Raw genomic sequence first — 18487 nt, forward strand, 5'->3', positions numbered from 1 at the left:
TGGAAGGGACAGTGCATGTAGATATTGGCAGTGTATGGGAATGGAAGGGACAGTGCATGTAGATATTGGCAGTGTATGGGAATGGAAGGGACAGTGCATGTGGATATTGGCAGTGTATGGGAATGGAAGGGGCAGTGCATGTGGATATTGGCAGTGTATGGGAATGGAAGGGACAGTGCATGTGGATATTGGCAGTGTATGGGAATGGAAGGGACAGTGCATGTGGATATTGGCAGTGTATGGGAATGGAAGGGGCAGTGCATGTACATATTGGCAGTGTATGGGAATGGAAGGGGCAGTGCATGTGGATATTGGCAGTGTATGGGAATGGAAGGGGCAGTGCATGTAGATATTGGCAGTGTATGGGAATGGAAGGGACAGTGCATGTAGATATTGGCAGTGTATGGGGATGGAAGGGGCAGTGTATGTGGATATTGGCAGCGTATGGGAATGGAAAGAGCAGTGCATGTGGATATTGGCAGTGTATGGGAATGGAAGGGGCAGTGCATGTAGATATTGGCAGTGTATGGGAATAGAACTGACACAAGGATATTGGCAGTGTATGGGAATGGAAGGGGCAGTGCATGTAGATATTGGCAGTGTATGGGAATGGAAGGGACAGTGCATGTAGATATTGGCAGTGTATGGGAATGGAACTGACACAAGGATATTGGCAGTGTATGGGAATGGAAGGGGCAGTGCATGTAGATATTGGCAGTGTATGGGAATGGAAGGGACAGTGCATGTAGATATTGGCAGTGTATGGGAATGGAACTGACACAAGGATATTGGCAGTGTATGGGAATGGAAGGGGCAGTGTATGTGGATATTGGCAGTGTATAGGAATGGAAGGGGCAGTGCATGTGGATATTGGCAGTGTATGGGAATGGAAGGGGCAGTGCATGTAGATATTGGCAGTGTATGGGAATGGAAGGGACAGTGCATGTAGATATTGGCAGTGTATGGGAATGGAAGGGGCAGTGCATGTAGATATTGGCAGTGTATGGGAATGAAAGGGGCAGTGCATGTGGATATTGGCAGTGTATGGGAATGGAAGGGACAGTGCATGTGGATATTGGCAGTGTATGGGAATGGAAGGGGCAGTGCACGTGCATATTGGCAGTGTATGGTAATGGAAGGGGCAGTGCATGTGGATATTGGCAGTGTATGGGAATGGAAGGGACAGTGCATGTAGATATTGGCAGTGTATGGGAATGGAAGGGGCAGTGTATGTGGATATTGGCAGTGTATGGGAATGGAAAGAGCAGTGCATGTGGATATTGGCAGTGTATGGGAATGGAAGGGGCAGTGCATGTAGATATTGGCAGTGTATGGGAATGGAACTGACACAAGGATATTGGCAGTGTATGGGAATGGAAGGGGCAGTGCATGTAGATATTGGCAGTGTATGGGAATGGAAGGGGCAGTGCATGTGCATATTGGCAGTGTATGGTAATGGAAGGGGCAGTGCATGTGGATATTGGCAGTGTATGGGAATGGAAGGGGCAGTGCATGTAGATATTGGCAGTGTATGGGAATGGAAGGGACAGTGCATGTAGATATTGGCAGTGTATGGGAATGGAAGGGGCAGTGCATGTAGATATTGGCAGTGTATGGGAATGGAACTGACACAAGGATATTGGCAGTGTATGGGAATGGAAGGGGCAGTGCATGTAGATATTGGCAGTGTATGGGAATGGAAGGGGCAGTGCATGTGCATATTGGCAGTGTATGGTAATGGAAGGGGCAGTGCATGTGGATATTGGCAGTGTATGGGAATGGAAGGGGCAGTGCATGTAGATATTGGCAGTGTATGGGAATGGAAGGGGCAGTGCATGTAGATATTGGCAGTGTATGGGAATGGAAGGGGCAGTGCATGTGGATATTGGCAGTGTATGGGAATGGAAGGGGCAGTGTATGTGGATATTGGCAGTGTATGGGAATGGAAGGGGCAGTGCATGTGGATATTGGCAGTGTATGGGAATGGAAAGGGCAGTGCATGTAGATATTGGTAGTGTATGGGAATGGAAGGGGCAGTGCATGTAGATATTGGCAGTGTATGGGAATGGAAGGGACAGTGTATGTGGATATTGGCAGTGTATGGGAATGGAAGGGGCAGTGCATGTGCATATTGGCAGTGTATGGGAATGGAAGGGGCAGTGCATGTGGATATTGGCAGTGTATGGGAATGGAAGGGGCAGTGCATGTAGATATTGGCAGTGTATGGGAATGGAAGGGACAGTGCATGTAGATATTGGCAGTGTATGGGAATGGAAGGGGCAGTGTATGTGGATATTGGCAGTGTATGGGAATGGAAAGAGCAGTGCATGTGGATATTGGCAGTGTATGGGAATGGAAGGGACAGTGCATGTAGATATTGGCAGTGTATGGGAATGGAAGGACCATGGAAACCAGTGGTACTAGCAGGCGCATTCTGTTGGCGACTCCTTCCGTTTTATATTTTTGCACCACTATTTAGGACAGAACACGGTGTTAAATCTCCCCCATTGTACTCAGTAAATGCCTAAGGCTGTTCTAGCAGGAGTCTGGCTTGGCATACGATGATCCCTGAATGGCCGGAGCAGACACTAGTACCAGGTTAAGTAGATACTCACAGCTCTCGCTTGGATAGTTTGGTTTGCTTGCCCCAGATTGCTTGCAATGTTTTTGCACAAGTTCTGACGCTCCTCTTCCTTGAGAACATCCATATAGAATTTACGCACCTACAAGAAACGACAAAGCACAGCTGGATTAAAGTACAGAACTTGAAAAAAAATTCCCATGTTGTGTTTTTCTAAACTTAAAATAAGTGTCAGTCTGTCCGTAGCTACAAACTACACAACAGAGTACGATTCAAGAATACTTTAGTATTATTTGCCAGGAACACCAATAACATTTCTCCAGATTTTATTCTGTAATCAAAAAAAGATGTTGTGTGCAGAACAAAAAACACACTGATGCAATTAACAAAAAAAAAATAGAAAAAAATGGCATAGAGTTTAGAATTAAACAAATACGTTAAAAACATTCCAGACTGGACGTTTCATGCCAGACAGTTATTTCTTAACAGCTACTTTGATCCCGGCTATACCCAGTGCAGGGGATTTTAATGACAAGCTTTGGAGTCAAAAACAGCATAAAAACCCTGGTTTCCCACCAATGCCTACATTGTGTGTTGGTGTATCCTATCCCTGAGATTGTCAGAGTAATAAATGTCTCTGATGCCACTCCTGCTCATGACTGGTGACCTTCACACCAGCTTTAACAGTCAGAGATAGCATATGTAGACTCTCCTTTCACTTAGAAACTTGTTCCCTATAGTGCTTTTACCCAGCGGATCCTACAGGAAAGCATTCTGATGGTTGGATTCCATTTATTTAAGTTCAAGGCAAGTACAAGTGAGAAATGACTTCTAGGTTGTTAGCGTTATCTTCCTGTTATGGACCTGATATAAATTTCTCAACCTTTACTAGCATGTAGAGAAAACATGTAGGAAAGGAGAGACACAGTCTACCAAACTTTACAACAATCTAATTGAAGTTTTTTTACAACAATCTTTTTTTTCCATTTCGAATGGCTAGGTTAGAGTTACTAGGCTAGGCAGATTACTCTGTTTAAATTACTTATCATCAAGTAATAACCGAGCGGCTAATTCTATTTCAACATTGTTGCTGATTAAACATTCTCTTAGTTTCGCAAGAAAACCTGGCACCCAGATCACCTTATTTTTGGCTACACCTGCCCATACATCCAATATGGATCGTGGAATTCCAACATCCACAAGACCCAGCTTGGCACTAAGTGATTGAGTACGCTAAGTGAACAGACAGCAGACATACACTGCATATGTGACTGGACTAACCTGTCCAAAAGCCCACAACATCCATATTAATCCCTTCCCTCCCAACACCGTGAATACAAAAAATTACTTTTGTTTCTGTAAAGCAACTCACTTCAATGAAATTCAGCTCACAAAACCTCACTTACCTTCTACCTTACCTTTTACATCACTGCTGGATTACACCATTAAGAGAAATTAATTTCTCTTGCAGGACTCCAACCGGTCCCTCTGCATCTCTGCAAAGGAACTGTAAATAGCAGCCTCATTCTTCCCTCTCTTGGTACAAGGAGTTATTTCCATATGGCTATTGAGTGTAGCGAGTATTATATGCTGCATTCTGTAACCTGATGAGGATAGCTTTGAACACACTAGAGGATCTCTTGCAGACTGCAATGATCTACAAAGTAATAATGCTACTATTTCTTTTTGTACATTTTGGCAGCATTTTTAAGAAGCACACCCAAAAATTGTCGTGGCGTACCTTACAAATACCTAGGAGTACAGTATTTGAACTATTTTGATTTGCATATTTTAGTCACGTACTCTACATGACAAACATTGTATTTTTGCTTCTTTACTATATTATTTAGTCATCTCTTGATGGCGGCTGTAATTATATTGTGGCACAATAAAAATTAAAGGAGATATTGGAATTTGTATTTTAATCTAATTCTTAATAAACCAAATAATTTTATGCCGAGAAACCAGAGACTGATGAGTTTTTCAAATTATAATTAAATTCCTAAATATAAGTAAATCCCCTGAAAAATATCTTATTTTTGAATGCTAATTATTTATATACTTAATAGGATAAGAATAATATCAATCTGTTTGGAATATTGTTTGAAATTAATAATGATAGAATATTGACCTTTAAAGGGACGGTCCATTGCCCAAATACAAAAATAAAATAAAAATCACTATGTAGTAGACACAAACATCCATGCATTTACTTATGCGTCTTTTTCATTGCATATATATCTAAAACAGTTTGCAACAGCTGAAGATCTCTTGTCTACAGCCTTTGCAGGCCTTCCCCACCCCTTCTTTCCCGGCCCAGGCTTTCTGTGGCTGTCCAATCACAGATTTCCCAATGCAGCTCAATGAGAAGTCTTTGCAAGTCAGGTGCTCTCAGCAATTGCTGCATCTTTTTAGTTTTTACCGCCACTTGGTGAAACAACCAGGAAGTAACCAGACTGGTTGTCTGATTGACAGCTAGGGGGGTGTAACACAGTTAGTTTATGAAAGTGCCAATTTATGCTGAAATCTGCACTTTTTGTAAAATTTTAAAAAAGAGGACACACTCACTTTACACATACACTACTTAGGGAAGCTACGGTGTGTGGAGTGTCCCACTTGGCAGTGGAGGGTAGTATTTTAGGGACACGTATTCATATTTATTCACTAAAGTGTGAATAGTCATGAATTCAAAATTAATTTAATAATTTTACACAATAACATTTTCCAAGTTAGCTATGTTTCCAGTTTGGCGATCTTGGTCTGAAATGTCAAATTCACTTTGATTGCATAACAATTCATACTTTAGTGAATAACATTGATTGTTTAAATGGATCATTATATTTTGTCTGATTTACCTGGATCATGTAATCATCCTTATCCTCGTATCTGTCCACATCACCGGACACTTTGAAAACGTTGTCTCGATATTGAGGATCTGGTTCCGGACCCCCAACACTGTTTGGATAGTAATTTGGCTTATTTCCTACATGAAAATAAAAAATAAAAAAACATGAAGTTTTGTATTAGAGAGATGCAGAAAGCCACATCCAGGGATGATGATATTGTGTAGTCATTAAATAGACCAGTGATGGATAATTTGTGTCGCTCAAGCTGTTCAATTTCTCTAACTGCGACACAACTTACTCTGTAGTGAACAAACATTATTCATTTAAAATGTATCATTTAAACTGCCAACCATCAAAATAATTCCATTGTAACAGAGCAGCTTTAAAACTGTGACACATCATTACAGGGTCTTAAATAACAGCACCATTTAAAACTGATTAACATGTAAAGCAGGGTGGTCCAACCTGGGGCCCCCAAGACGTTGCTGAACTACAATTTCCATTATTCTCTATCTGTTTCATTTAAATAATCATGGGAGGTGTAGTTCAGCAACATCTGGGGGGCCGCAGGTTGGACAGGCCTGATGTAAAGTAATTTAGCTAACCTGTGGTCCTCATGGTTTTCATGGGAGATGCAAGGTTAGTGGTAAGCAGGGTTACTTTATCTCCATTCTACGATTCTCATTGGTGGGGGAAATAAACTTTGTTTAAGATGTTGTAGGCCAGAGATGCCGAAAAGGTAGCTCCCCAGATGTTGCAGAACTACAATTCCCATGATGCTTTGCATGCCTTTGCCTGTCTCTAGAATGACAAAGCATCATGGAATGTGTAGTTTTAAAACACCTGGTAACACCCATTATTCTCCAAGTGGCTATGAGTGACACTAGCTACAGACTTTTCTAAGGTGTGTGAAGGAATATTATGCCTAGAAATGTAATGGGGTTGTTATAGGAGAATAATATCTTGAAAACATAAACCAATTTAGGCTTCAATTTAATATCTTTGGATCTGTTTTTCTAATTATTTAACATTCTTGGGGGGGGGGGGATATTTTAAATGGGTAAATTATTCAAATATCAAACAATACATCCCATATATTAAAATCGACATACGAAATGAACTATTCAAATATTTAAAAAAAAAATGTAAATATTTAATTATCCTAAAAGCTTATATAAAAATATTACATTGTTTCAAAAGTTTATCCAAAAATATGAAATTGAAGCTTAGATCAATACTAAGGTATTAGGGTGGGTTTATTAAGAGAGATACAGATATGAAGGATGGTCTTTCTGGCAGCTACCAAGACCAATTGGATAGTGTTTGGGAGTGTTTGGGAGTGTTTGGGAGTGTTTGGGAGTGTTTGGGAGTGTTACCTAAATTTAGCATTTACTATTTTTTACAATTTGGAAAGTGAATACCCTGAATACATTTTAGTAATGAATGCAATAAACTAGTTTGAAAATCATCTTATTTTGTTTTATTATTTCCATTTATGTATGCATTTTATTTTTACACAATTGTCTCAATCTCTGGTTTTGTCACCATTACCTTGATTGTTTCCCATAGCCATGTGCCCATCTCGCTCATAGTTTGCCACCTTTGTATTGTGGGGACAATTCACTGGAATCTGTGCATAGTTCACTCCGAGCCGGTATCTCTGGGCATCAGGATAGGCAAAAAGTCGACCCTGAAACACAGATAGGGGGTTTAGTTTTTTTTGTTTTTTTTTATGGACTTTTTGCCAGAATTTTCTTGGCAGGATGTTCTTGGATGACCTCCGATTTAATCTGCCATTCAATATTGTAACACAGTTGCGTAATATCAGGTCGCTGATTTCGTAAATTCACTTTGTACCAAAGGGTAAATTACAGGTTAGTCCGTATTGCATCAATATCATTGGGTTTAATATCAAGCAGAACACTGAAAAAAAGTTCACATATCTACATTGTACTGCACTGCAGAATTTGTTGTCGCTTTATAAATAATAATAATAATATTAATAATAAATAATAGTGCATGGGACGTTCGATGAGTCCTGGAGCCCCTATGCTGTCCCTGTTTATATACTGTATTCTAATGTTACTACACCCCGAGTGGGTGCTCGAGTTACATATCAGGACATCATACTATATCTTCGCTGGCTATAGTACAAGAAGTTTATGATAGCATCGGCGTTACTGTCAGACAATTCGAGTGAATTGACAATTTTTTTTTATTTATATTCAATGTGTTTTTTATATGTTCTATAAAAGAGGATACAGTGTTCCATACAAACCTAGGAAATCTATGGACTGACAACCTGGCTGTTCTTCCTATGCCAGTGACATAGCAGTAATAACTGCTTCCAAGGGTGCCGTTAGCGACCTATGAGCAGCTGGTTGCACCTGCATGCTAGGCATGGTGGGGCGAAGGCATTATTTTGGGGCATGGTTTTTGAATGCTCAGCCACCCCATCCAGTCCAGAAGACCAACCCGCTCATCCAGGAGGCAGGTCAAAGTTCTTCCTTTATTTCTTTCTGCCTCATACCTGCTCTTTAGACACCAATTCACTAATGTTTCCAGGAACGGCTATATATAAAGCATGGCTTTTATCATGTGCTTTCCCCTTGGAGACGCTTTTGCTGCCACCTGTCATCTTCCAGTTCTTCCAATCACCAAAGTGCTGGTGGCTCAAGGAAGGGTTCCTGGGTAAATTGTTAAACTAACTCTAGACAGGTCACCGTGAGAAGAGCATCAAAGCGGGATATTTACTTACATGTAGCATTTTATCAGGGCTAGGTTCTATCCCAGGAAGCAGATTTCTGGGCTGGAAACCCAATTGTTCCACTTCAGCAAAGTAATTTACTGGGTTCCTGTTTAATACCATTGTTCCTACTGGGATCAAAGGAAAGTCACTTTGGTACCAGACCTGCAACAAAGAGGACATAAAACTTGTAACAGGGAGAAATACACATGAAAATGTAAACATCTTGTGGAATCTTTAATTGACCCTTGGCTGCAGCCATACTGATCATGATTTCCTACATAAATAGGCAGACATGGCCACAACATTTTATTCATAATCAACTATAAACAGAAACATTTATTATATAGTATAATGGCATTGTAGAAACATGCATATACATATATAATAAGTGAAGATCTTACCAGAGAAGTATAAATGGTATAATAAATTCCACAAGAGAAACACTATTACATTCTGGCATTCTACATGGACTATTTTGCACCTCTTCTTCGACTAGGGGGCAACACCATGCTTTCACTTACACCACAAAGTACTAGCCTCTGCCCATGAAGGTAATCAACCACAAACCCCACTCAATATGAATGGGCTACATCACCATTTCTATTATGCCAGAACTCTACAAGTCCGACTCTAAATTCACTATGAAGCACATGGCTTGCATGACCGTCACTACAATAAGAGAGCTCCACCAGACAAGTCATCCATTCTGGCCATAAACTTAACACGATATGCATGGACTCCATCTCTATGTCTGTCATGAGACTACTCAACCAGACAAGCTCTATAAGCACTACAGTATGCATGAGTTATATAACCATCTCTATAATAAAAGAGCTCCACCAGCCAAGCTAGCCATTCTGGCCATAAACTTAGCATGAAATGCATGAACTCCATCTCTATGTCTGCCATGATGGTACTACTCAAGACCATATCTGAAAGCATTACAGTATGCAGAAGGTATATCACCATCTCTATAATCAGAAAGTTCCACAAATGGGGATGTCCAGATGTCCCCTCTATAGAAACAGTAAAACGCAAAGTGCACGAAGCCAGAAAGATGGACGGCCTCTCTGAACTCATACACGACACCACCAAAAACTATGACAAAATATGGGATCCAGAGTTGTGGCAACTGACATTTAATGTGGATAAGTGCAAGATAATGCATCTTGGACGTAAAAACCCAAGGGCAGAGTACAGAATATTTGATAGAGTCCTAACCTCAACATCTGAGGAAAGGGATTTAGGGGTGATTATTTCTGAGGACTTAAAGGTAGGCAGACAATGTAATAGAGCAGCAGGAAATGCTAGCAGAATGCTTGGTTGTATAGGGAGAGGTATTAGCAGTAGAAAGAGGGAAGTGCTCATGCCATTGTACAGAACACTGGTGAGACCTCACTTGGAGTACTGTACACAGTATTGGAGACCATATCTTCAGAAGGATATTGATACCTTAGAGAGAGTTCAAAGAAGGGCTACTAAACTGGTTCATGGATTGCAGGATAAAATTTACCAGGAAAGGTTAAAGGATCTTAACATGTATAGCTTGGAGGAAAGACGAGACAGGGGGGATATGATAGAAACATTTAAATACATAAAGGGAGTCAACACCGTAAAAGAGGAGACTATATTTAAAAGAAGAAAAACTACCACAACAAGAGGACATAGTCTTAAATTAGAGGGACAAAGGTTTAAAAATAATATCAGGAAGTATTACTTTACTGAGAGGGTAGTGGATGCATGGAATAGCCTTCCAGCTGAAGTGGTAGAGGTTAACACAGTAAAGGAGTTTAAGCATGCGTGGGATAGGCATAAGGCTATCCTAACTATAAGATAATGCCAGGGACTAATGAAAGTATTTAGAAAACTGGGCAGACTAGATGGGCCGAATGGTTCTTATCTGCCGTCACATTCTATGTTTCTATGTTTCTATGTTTCTATGGCTATTTGAGGGGCTGCAGCTCACACAGAGTAAGGCAGCAGTGGCACTCCTTAACCCTAAACCCCACCCTGGAGTCTACACCCCTATCCCATCCCTCACCCTCCCTCTCATCGCCACCCTAACCACATCCCCACACTCAGAATATGACTATCACGAGGCTGCACGAAAGAAATCAATTGACAATGGTCATTATGACACACACCACCGAACAGCCACGATCTAATGACGCCCCATGTCTGGGAAGATTGAGAACCTGTCCCTAACAATCACTCTCGCCCCAGGGCACTAACAAGATCTCGAAGGCTGACCAAACCCACACTGCTGGATAGCAATCAAACTTAAGGACTCTCCCTTCCTTTCCTCAGACCACCGTAACATCCCCTCCTTAACAATGTTATTCTGCAGTTGTATCAAATATGCTTTTATGCTAATTCCATTGTTAAAACTTGTTAAATGCAAACATGCAAAACTGTGTTACAATTGCTGTAAAAACTACTGCCTAATAGTGTATACCGCATGTAAACAACAACGAGACAAATTGTATATTGTGTACTGTATTTGGTTTACCTCCCCAACAAAACAAAATCTTTGCAATAAAGAATTTATTAAAATTATAAAAAAAAAAAAAAAGAAAGTTCCACCAGCCAAGCCAACCACCCTGGCCTTTAACTTTGCACAATAATCGTAGACTGTATCAACATCTCAACCATGAGAGAACTCCAAAACCCAACCATTCTTCTTGGCCCTTTAGGTTCATTACCATTCACATATTACCATCTTTACCTTCAGCAAACTACTTGACCAGGTCTAAATTTTCTATGATTCACATGAGCTGTATCGCCATGTCTACCATGAGACTAAAACACCACCATCTGTCCTGGCCGTAAGATCACTATGATATAAGGTGCTGTAACACCATGAGGTGGCTCCATCAAGAGGTGACTTCAGCAGCCCATATCTAAATGCAGCAGAATTCACATGGATTTAACCTCCATCTCTAACAATGAGAAACCCATCAATTAATTCTTGATCTTAACTCAGAAAAATAGATGCTAAATCGGTCACACGGGGAAATCCAATACAAAAATGTATTTCATCGAGCAGAGAGACATTAGATATTAGGCTGCAGCCTCACTTCACACACTTTGTGTTGCACAGAACACTCATTCATAACACTTGTGATTAATTGTTATATACAACACAAAACGCATATAGGCAGTGTTAATATTGTTTCCGCCAGTCTGATAATTTGGTGGGTTTGCAGTGTCAGTTTTGTTTGGATAAAGTTTATCGATCATTGTGAAAAACCTCAAACTTTGCCACACAAAAAAAAATATAATAAAATTGGAGCAAAAGCTCCAAAACTCCAATATTTCCTTGTTTGTGTGTCCGTGCATGCATTTTTCTAGGTTTGGACATTGCAGGGACTTGTGGAGAACACCGGTTTCTGAAGATCTGCAGTTGTACCCAGTCCACATGAGTTATTGCGTTTTTTGGGGGGCTTCCAGATGTATGCGGTATCTTCCATGAGAGAGCTCCAGCAATAGGCAATAAAATATGCGAAGTACAGGTTTATATGTAAATATATGAATATATACACATTTTCTGTTTGGGTGCAATAAATATCACATATATCCACTAGATGGCAGTCATGCACAGCCACTACTATCAAATACTATAGGCAGAGTCTGACGCCATGACAACATCCCGAGTGGACAAAGGCCATTGGCAAAATGCCGGGGGCCGTACTGAAAGAAGCCCCAATACACATAGGTTGTATCCGCATCTTTACCATGAGTTGGCACCAGCAGCCCAGTGTCCATACTATAACATATATAGGTTGTATCAGAACACTTATCGCTACACTGACAAAGTCAATGAAAAGACTCACTACTGTGTCAAGGGATAAGAAGGTGATAATAATAATTATTAAAAATAATAATATGTTAAAGGTTCTACAAGTTCCCTTGCCCACATATTAAAGAACCAAAGCTATTGATCCTTATTCCAAAGTATAGGGCCTTCCTTAGATTAGTGGGGGATCCTGAGCACTCAAGTTTCATATATAATTAATGTATCCAATGCTTGCACTCCAGTTTTATAGTAGAAGAAGCCCGGTGCTTGTCAGCAAAATTATACCAGTCTATATAAAGATAGCACTCCAAGGACTTAAGCTTTTATTCAGCAACGGCCACAATGGATCAACGTTTCAGTTCTGTATCAGAACATTTGTCAGAACAGCCCTGAATTCTAGCTGTGTCTTCATAGAACTTAATTTAAATTTCAAAAACTTTATCCATAACCTTTTTAAAATGCTTTCTTTTTTTTTTTTTTTTTTTATTGCACTGCTCTGCACCCAGTAACCCACAGACCTCCCCTCCCAGCCCTGCCAGCACCCAGGATCAGACCCTCAGCCCTGCTATCAACCAGGATCAGACCCCCACGTGGGGCTAAGCAATGCAGCATTGAAAAGGTTAATGGTTTAGCAACGCGATTACCATAGAGGTGAATGCCGCATTATGTGTTCGGGTACCGAGGATCGTTCACGTACCGAGACATTTTTTTCGTGTAATTTTAGTTCGACTTCTGAATTGTTCATGAACAGGAACATTCGAGTTCCGAGGTTCCACTGTATATATATATATATATATATAGCAGGCCTCCTCAGCTGTTCTTCTAAGATTGGAAGATCCCCAACGCATTTTATTATTTTCATTAGGCCTTTTTGTTTCTGAGATAATTTGTTCCATTGGTCTGCCTACTGTTAATTCATCAGCTGGTAGGTTAAGACAGTAAACCACATAGGCACAAAATGCAGGATTATCAATAACTGACTAGCTAATAAAAATAGATTGTGTTTTTTTTTCACTGGACCCAATAAAGCTTGTTTGAGAACTCTTGCATAGTCAAAACAAAGAACCCGGGGGTTTTTGGCTTTGTGTTTTAGTCCTACACTGAAAAGTGGGACAACTTAGGAGATACAGATTTACTTAATCCTTTCCATCCATATACACATGCTAACTTTATGTATTGCAAACCAAACCAAGATGTAACCCATGAAAACCCACTTAACCTTCTTATACCAGCAGTGCGGGACTTCAACGTGTAAAGAAGCAAACTTTTTTGTCGAAATTCTGTATTGTCTCTCCACATACACGCAGAGTCCTTCTTATACTTTAGAGCAACCTTTGTAGGTCACTTTTCATGGCTGCATTCTAGTAGCCAGAGGGAGGTCTTTGTGTACATTTAAAACACTACAAGGTTTCTTTGTAAAAGATGCTTGGCATAACTGTACTTATTGTATATGGACATTGTTCCAACCCACAGATATTGTCTTATTTTTGACATTTTTAGGAAACTGCATTCCAGAAAAAGGCATCAAGTTTCATAAACATACTCGTAAGCTGTGGCCATTTCTATAAATCTGTCTTTGTTACATCTACTGCACGCACATAGAGAGACAAGATGTCCCCTGATTTGTAAAAAAAAACCTTTTATTTCCCCATACCCGATTTCAGTAGAGGAATTTTTTACAATTTACATTTGTATGTTTCTCAGAAAAGCAATCTACATACGAAAGTGCTCTTTTATTCTAAAATGTGTGTGATAGCCGTGACTTTCACATTTAAAATAAATATATCAGGGTTTTTTTCTTCACTTACTTTGGTAATGTCGAAGGGATTATATGGCAATTGTTCTGCTTCTCTGAAGGACATGACCTGAATGTACAGTGTCCATGATGGGAAGTCTCCTTTCTCAATGGCTTTGTACAGGTCTCCTAACGCGTAATCTGGATCACTTCCCGCCAATTCCGTTGCCTTCTCGGGGGTCAGGTGCTTTATACCTTGATTGCTCTATATGGATCAAATGGAGGGTGCAAATAAAATTACCCACAAAATAAATCTTTTAAGAGTCCAGAAAACACAAACAAAATAGTGAATAAATGGGACATGCTCCAAGGATACTAAGATATTCCAATATTGGACAGATTCACATTGATAATGCAGAAGTATAATTTATGCATTTATTGCATCTGCAAACAAGTTGGGTCATTGGTTATGGGGAGTGCTATTTTTTGTCAAATAGCTCTAAAAATGTTCTAACAGAAAACGTTGGAGTGATACCCAAAGACAACCCACTGTTGTGGTTATGGTACTTGGGATGTCCTTTTAATTGAGAACATAGATAACATAGCATATAATAATCACACCATCCTACATACATTGGTGTGAAGAGGATATAGTAAACAACAGATGATCTCACAAAAGCACCTTGTAGTGAAATTTGCAGTAAACGGCCTTCCCTGATGCATTCACCAATTTGAACGCGTGATTTCCGAACCCATTCATGTGCCGAAAGCCATCAGGTATCCCGCGCTCCGTAAACAGCATAGAGACCTACAGGTCAGCAAACAGGTAATAAGTTACTTGAGAAGTTAATAAAATATACAAAATATGACTTGGATCCACCGTACATTATATCAAGACTTCCTGCAGAAATATATCAAAAGCACTGGAAGGTGATCTGCTAACTACTTGAATTTCCTTATCAAATTATTTCCAATTGCTTCGCAGCTGCAAGCTTGTTTTGCTAGGAATTTATTTTATGTTTTGTGTTGGGAATTCAAAGTGAAATTTAAGTTTTTTGTCCAAAATGGTCAAATTGGAAACATGTTTAACATGTTTTCAGTTAATCTACTCTGGGCTAAAATTGGAAATTCACTTTGAATCACACATTAGCTAATAACCCTGTTGTTCATTTCCCGACAGTATAGGAAAAACTGTGTTGCACCCCCACCTTTTCCACCCCATTGTGGAACACATAAAGGAAGTACCTCATGGAGACTCTCTGGTCGCAAGGTCATAAAATCCCAGAATGCATTTGGATCTTTGAGGAAAGTCTGAGGATTTCTCTTCTGGGCGTGAGAAAGAAGTGGAAACTGCAAGAAAACACGGTCATTTTTAGTGGGAATCCTGAGCCCCGCCACACCGTACACACTAAAGAACAAACTGTAGTCAAACAATAGCTTGAAGGCTCGTGTGGCTCTGCATCCACTGAAATACGCATTCAGTGGCCCATTTACACCTTTGCTCTAGTGGAGGGAGCAGGAGATATATCACACCATTTGCCCAGCACCATCTTTCTTGCTTGCATTTTTACGTATGAAGACCAAAAGAGGGTGGAGGGAAGACAACCTTGTGCTACTGGAGGGACAATTGTTCCTGCTTGCTTTCCTAAATTACCAGGGAGATTTATGGGGGAAGAAGTTCATAGTTTGGTGGGGGAGGCATGCAAATATTAATTCAGGACACCCTTTTTGTATGTTGCTATAAAGATGGCCCAGACATCTGAAGGTACATTAATAGTTGTGTGTATTTGGGAAAAAAGATTTCCTCATATTACATGAATAGCCATTAACAATTTGTTATAATAAAAAGCTCCCATAAGTTACATACATTAGTCTAGTTACCAAAGCCTTATTCAGCCGGTCCCCTGACCAGCAGGCAATCTAGGTACTGACCAGAATGGGGTCTCTGATGAAGAATATTGGAGTGTTATTTCCCACCAGGTCCCAGTTCCCTTGCTCGGTGTAGAATTTCACAGCAAATCCTCGGGGGTCTCGCAAAGTGTCTGCTGATCCAGCCTCACCAGCTACAAAGATACATAGGAAAAATTATCCTACTGGGCCAGAGAACACTATTGTATCACCCAAAAAAAATACATATATTCAAAAATGACAGGGAGCAAAACAAGCAACAGATGAATAAGAGACACATTTAATAAACTGTACCATAAATACCACCGAAAATTGGACCTAAAAGTGTAAGCGACACTTTGATGAATCTCAGTCCTAAGATCTTTGTGAAGCTATGTCAAGTTTGGCATATGCCTGGTTGCTTCATTCTCTTTTGGAAAAATAAAATCCACTTTTTATCACATTTGAAAATATTTTATCAGGATTATTTAGTAAAAAGAGAATTGTCAGGAAATCATCATGAATTCACAGATAAATTTAAGCTGAGCTTTGAATCCATTTTGAATTCCCAAATATTCTCACCTTAGGGAATGGCATAGAGTATATTATTTATATAATAGGGACAATCAACATTGGTGTAAAACGAAATCCTGGACCTACAAATAAGCCCTATTATGTAGAGCATAATACTTTGCATCGCAACAGTAAGGGGCTATTTACGGTACTTTTGAATGTTCACCAGCCACTTTAGAAGTAAGTTTATCATTTATATAGGTATTAAACTTCCATGTGTCAAGTTTTTGTTAAAATAAGCCTGTGATGTTTGCCTTCCCAGCTTGTTGATGATGCTTGGATTATGGATGGTTTGTATGGAATGTAGACTCACAAACAAAATGTGGACTTCCCTTTATCCAAGTTGCTCGATCCTCATTTTCCTACAGAGCACTGCAAGTATGGAATAACCTCAGGGACAGAGTCAAATCATCATTCAATCTAAAAGCCTTTAAGAGATCTATGGCAATATACCTCAATACAGAATGCACCTGTCATGGTTGATTATATTTCTTATCTGTTCTGTGTTAAATTTATATGTGTGTATGTATATATATATTTTTTTTGTAATATTATATTGTACGCTATTGTAACAAATGCAGTGATTGTGGTCCCAGGACATACTTGAAAACGAGAGAAATCTCAATGTATCCATCCTGGTAAAATATTTTATAAATAAATAATATAGAAATGTGTTTAAAATGTACTGTACTCCCCTCTAGTGGTAGGTCGTGAGCACACCTATAAAGTACATATTACACTGACAGTATCAATTCCAGAGATATTTACAAAATGTAGAGTTTTTTGGAAATGCAAAGTGAATTTACAATGAATTTCACATTGAAGGCCATGGTCATTACAGAGCTTCCCAGAACCTACCTGTAGTGGAGAATCGAACAGCTATGGGTGTTCTTTTCCCAATCTTATCAAACATTTTGGCTTTGCAGTATTGCGTGATATCGTTTGTCACCTCAAAATATCCAAACGCTCCTGTTAAAAAAAAATTTAAAAAATGGTTATATATATATATATATATATATATATATATATATATATATATATATATATATACATATGAGACTATAAAATAAAGAACTTGCCAAGGGCTAGTAAAGGGTTCCAAAAAAAATAAACAACGTCCCTCTGAGTTTATAGAATATAGTACAAGTATTTTATAAACTGTATTTTATTCAACTAACTCATCTAGTAATAAGGAGCTAATAATGCACCTTGCATAGTAATATTAAAGGGACACTAAAGTCACCAAAACAACTTAATGAAGCTTAAAGGATCACTCTAGGCACCCAGACCACTTAGCTTAATGAAGTGGTCTGGGTGCCTGGTCCAGCTAGGGTTAACCCTTTTTTTTTATAAACATAGCAGTTTCAGAGAAACTGCTATGTTTATACTGAGGGTTAATCCAGCCTCCAGAGCCTCTAGTGGCTGTCTCATTGACAGCCGCTAGAGGAGCTTGCGTGCTTCTCACTGTGAAAATCAAAGCGAGAAGACGCCAGCGTCCATAGGAAAGCATTGCGCATTCAGCCGATGACGTCGCGAGGAAGGAGGAGAGGAAGAGGAAAGCTCCCCGCCCGGCGCTGGAGAAAGGTAAGTGTTTAACCCCTTCCTCTCTCCAGAGCCCAGCGGGAGGGGGTCCCTGAGGGTGGGGGCACCCTCAGGGCACTATAGTGCCAAGAAAACGAGTATGTTTTCCTGGCACTATAGTGGTCCTTTAATGAAGCAGTTTTTGTCTATAGATCGTGCCTGTGAAGTCTCACTGCTCAATTCTCTGCCATTAAACCACTTTTGTCTCTGTTTATGCAGCCCTGGCCACATCTCTCCTGGCTGTGACTGACACAGCCTGTATGTAAACAAAATGCTTTCATTCGTCAGATGTAACTTACTTTAAAAGTTTTTATCTACTAAATTTGTATTACATACAGGAGGCTCCTGCAGGGTCTAGCAAGATATTAACAGAGCAGGAGATAAGAAACTCTAAAATAAACAGAATTTGCAATAAAGGAAATGTAAACATTAGATGACTCTTTACAGGAAGTGTTTAGGAAGGCTGTGTAAGTCACATACAGGGAGGTTACACATCACCTATAACTTGTGCAGAACTTTTTCTTAAAAGATGCAAAGATGCAGAATTTATTTCGCGAATATAGAGTAGTAACAGGTAAAGAAAAATAGAAACATTGTTTCATTTCTCGTCTTTTCTTAATGCTTTCTCTATGCTTAGTACCAGGTGTGAAGGGTTCATAGCAATGATTGACAGGGAGCTAAGATGGAGGAACCCAGCTGCAGGAAAAAGTGTGGATTTCTACATGTAATTTTATTTTTT

The 18487-nt window shown here is 39.7% G+C and overlaps 1 protein-coding gene across 1 annotated transcript in view; it reads right to left on the bottom strand.

Moving 5' to 3' along the window:
• The window catches only part of LOC134578942 (catalase-like), a 33217-nt gene that overhangs the window by 6112 nt on the left and 8618 nt on the right, over window positions 1–18487 (bottom strand). Inside the window, exons 3-11 of the mRNA XM_063438044.1 lie at window positions 17026–17136; window positions 15640–15770; window positions 14953–15057; window positions 14390–14515; window positions 13781–13972; window positions 8186–8338; window positions 6979–7117; window positions 5437–5564; window positions 2616–2723 (exon numbers count right to left, since the gene is read on the bottom strand). Of these exons, the coding sequence (XP_063294114.1) occupies window positions 2616–2723; window positions 5437–5564; window positions 6979–7117; window positions 8186–8338; window positions 13781–13972; window positions 14390–14515; window positions 14953–15057; window positions 15640–15770; window positions 17026–17136 (1193 nt within the window). The remainder of the gene's footprint in view (window positions 1–2615; window positions 2724–5436; window positions 5565–6978; window positions 7118–8185; window positions 8339–13780; window positions 13973–14389; window positions 14516–14952; window positions 15058–15639; window positions 15771–17025; window positions 17137–18487) is intronic.

Source organism: Pelobates fuscus, chromosome 12 (genome assembly GCF_036172605.1).
Source record: "Pelobates fuscus isolate aPelFus1 chromosome 12, aPelFus1.pri, whole genome shotgun sequence".
NCBI classification, from domain to species: Eukaryota; Metazoa; Chordata; class Amphibia; order Anura; family Pelobatidae; genus Pelobates; species Pelobates fuscus.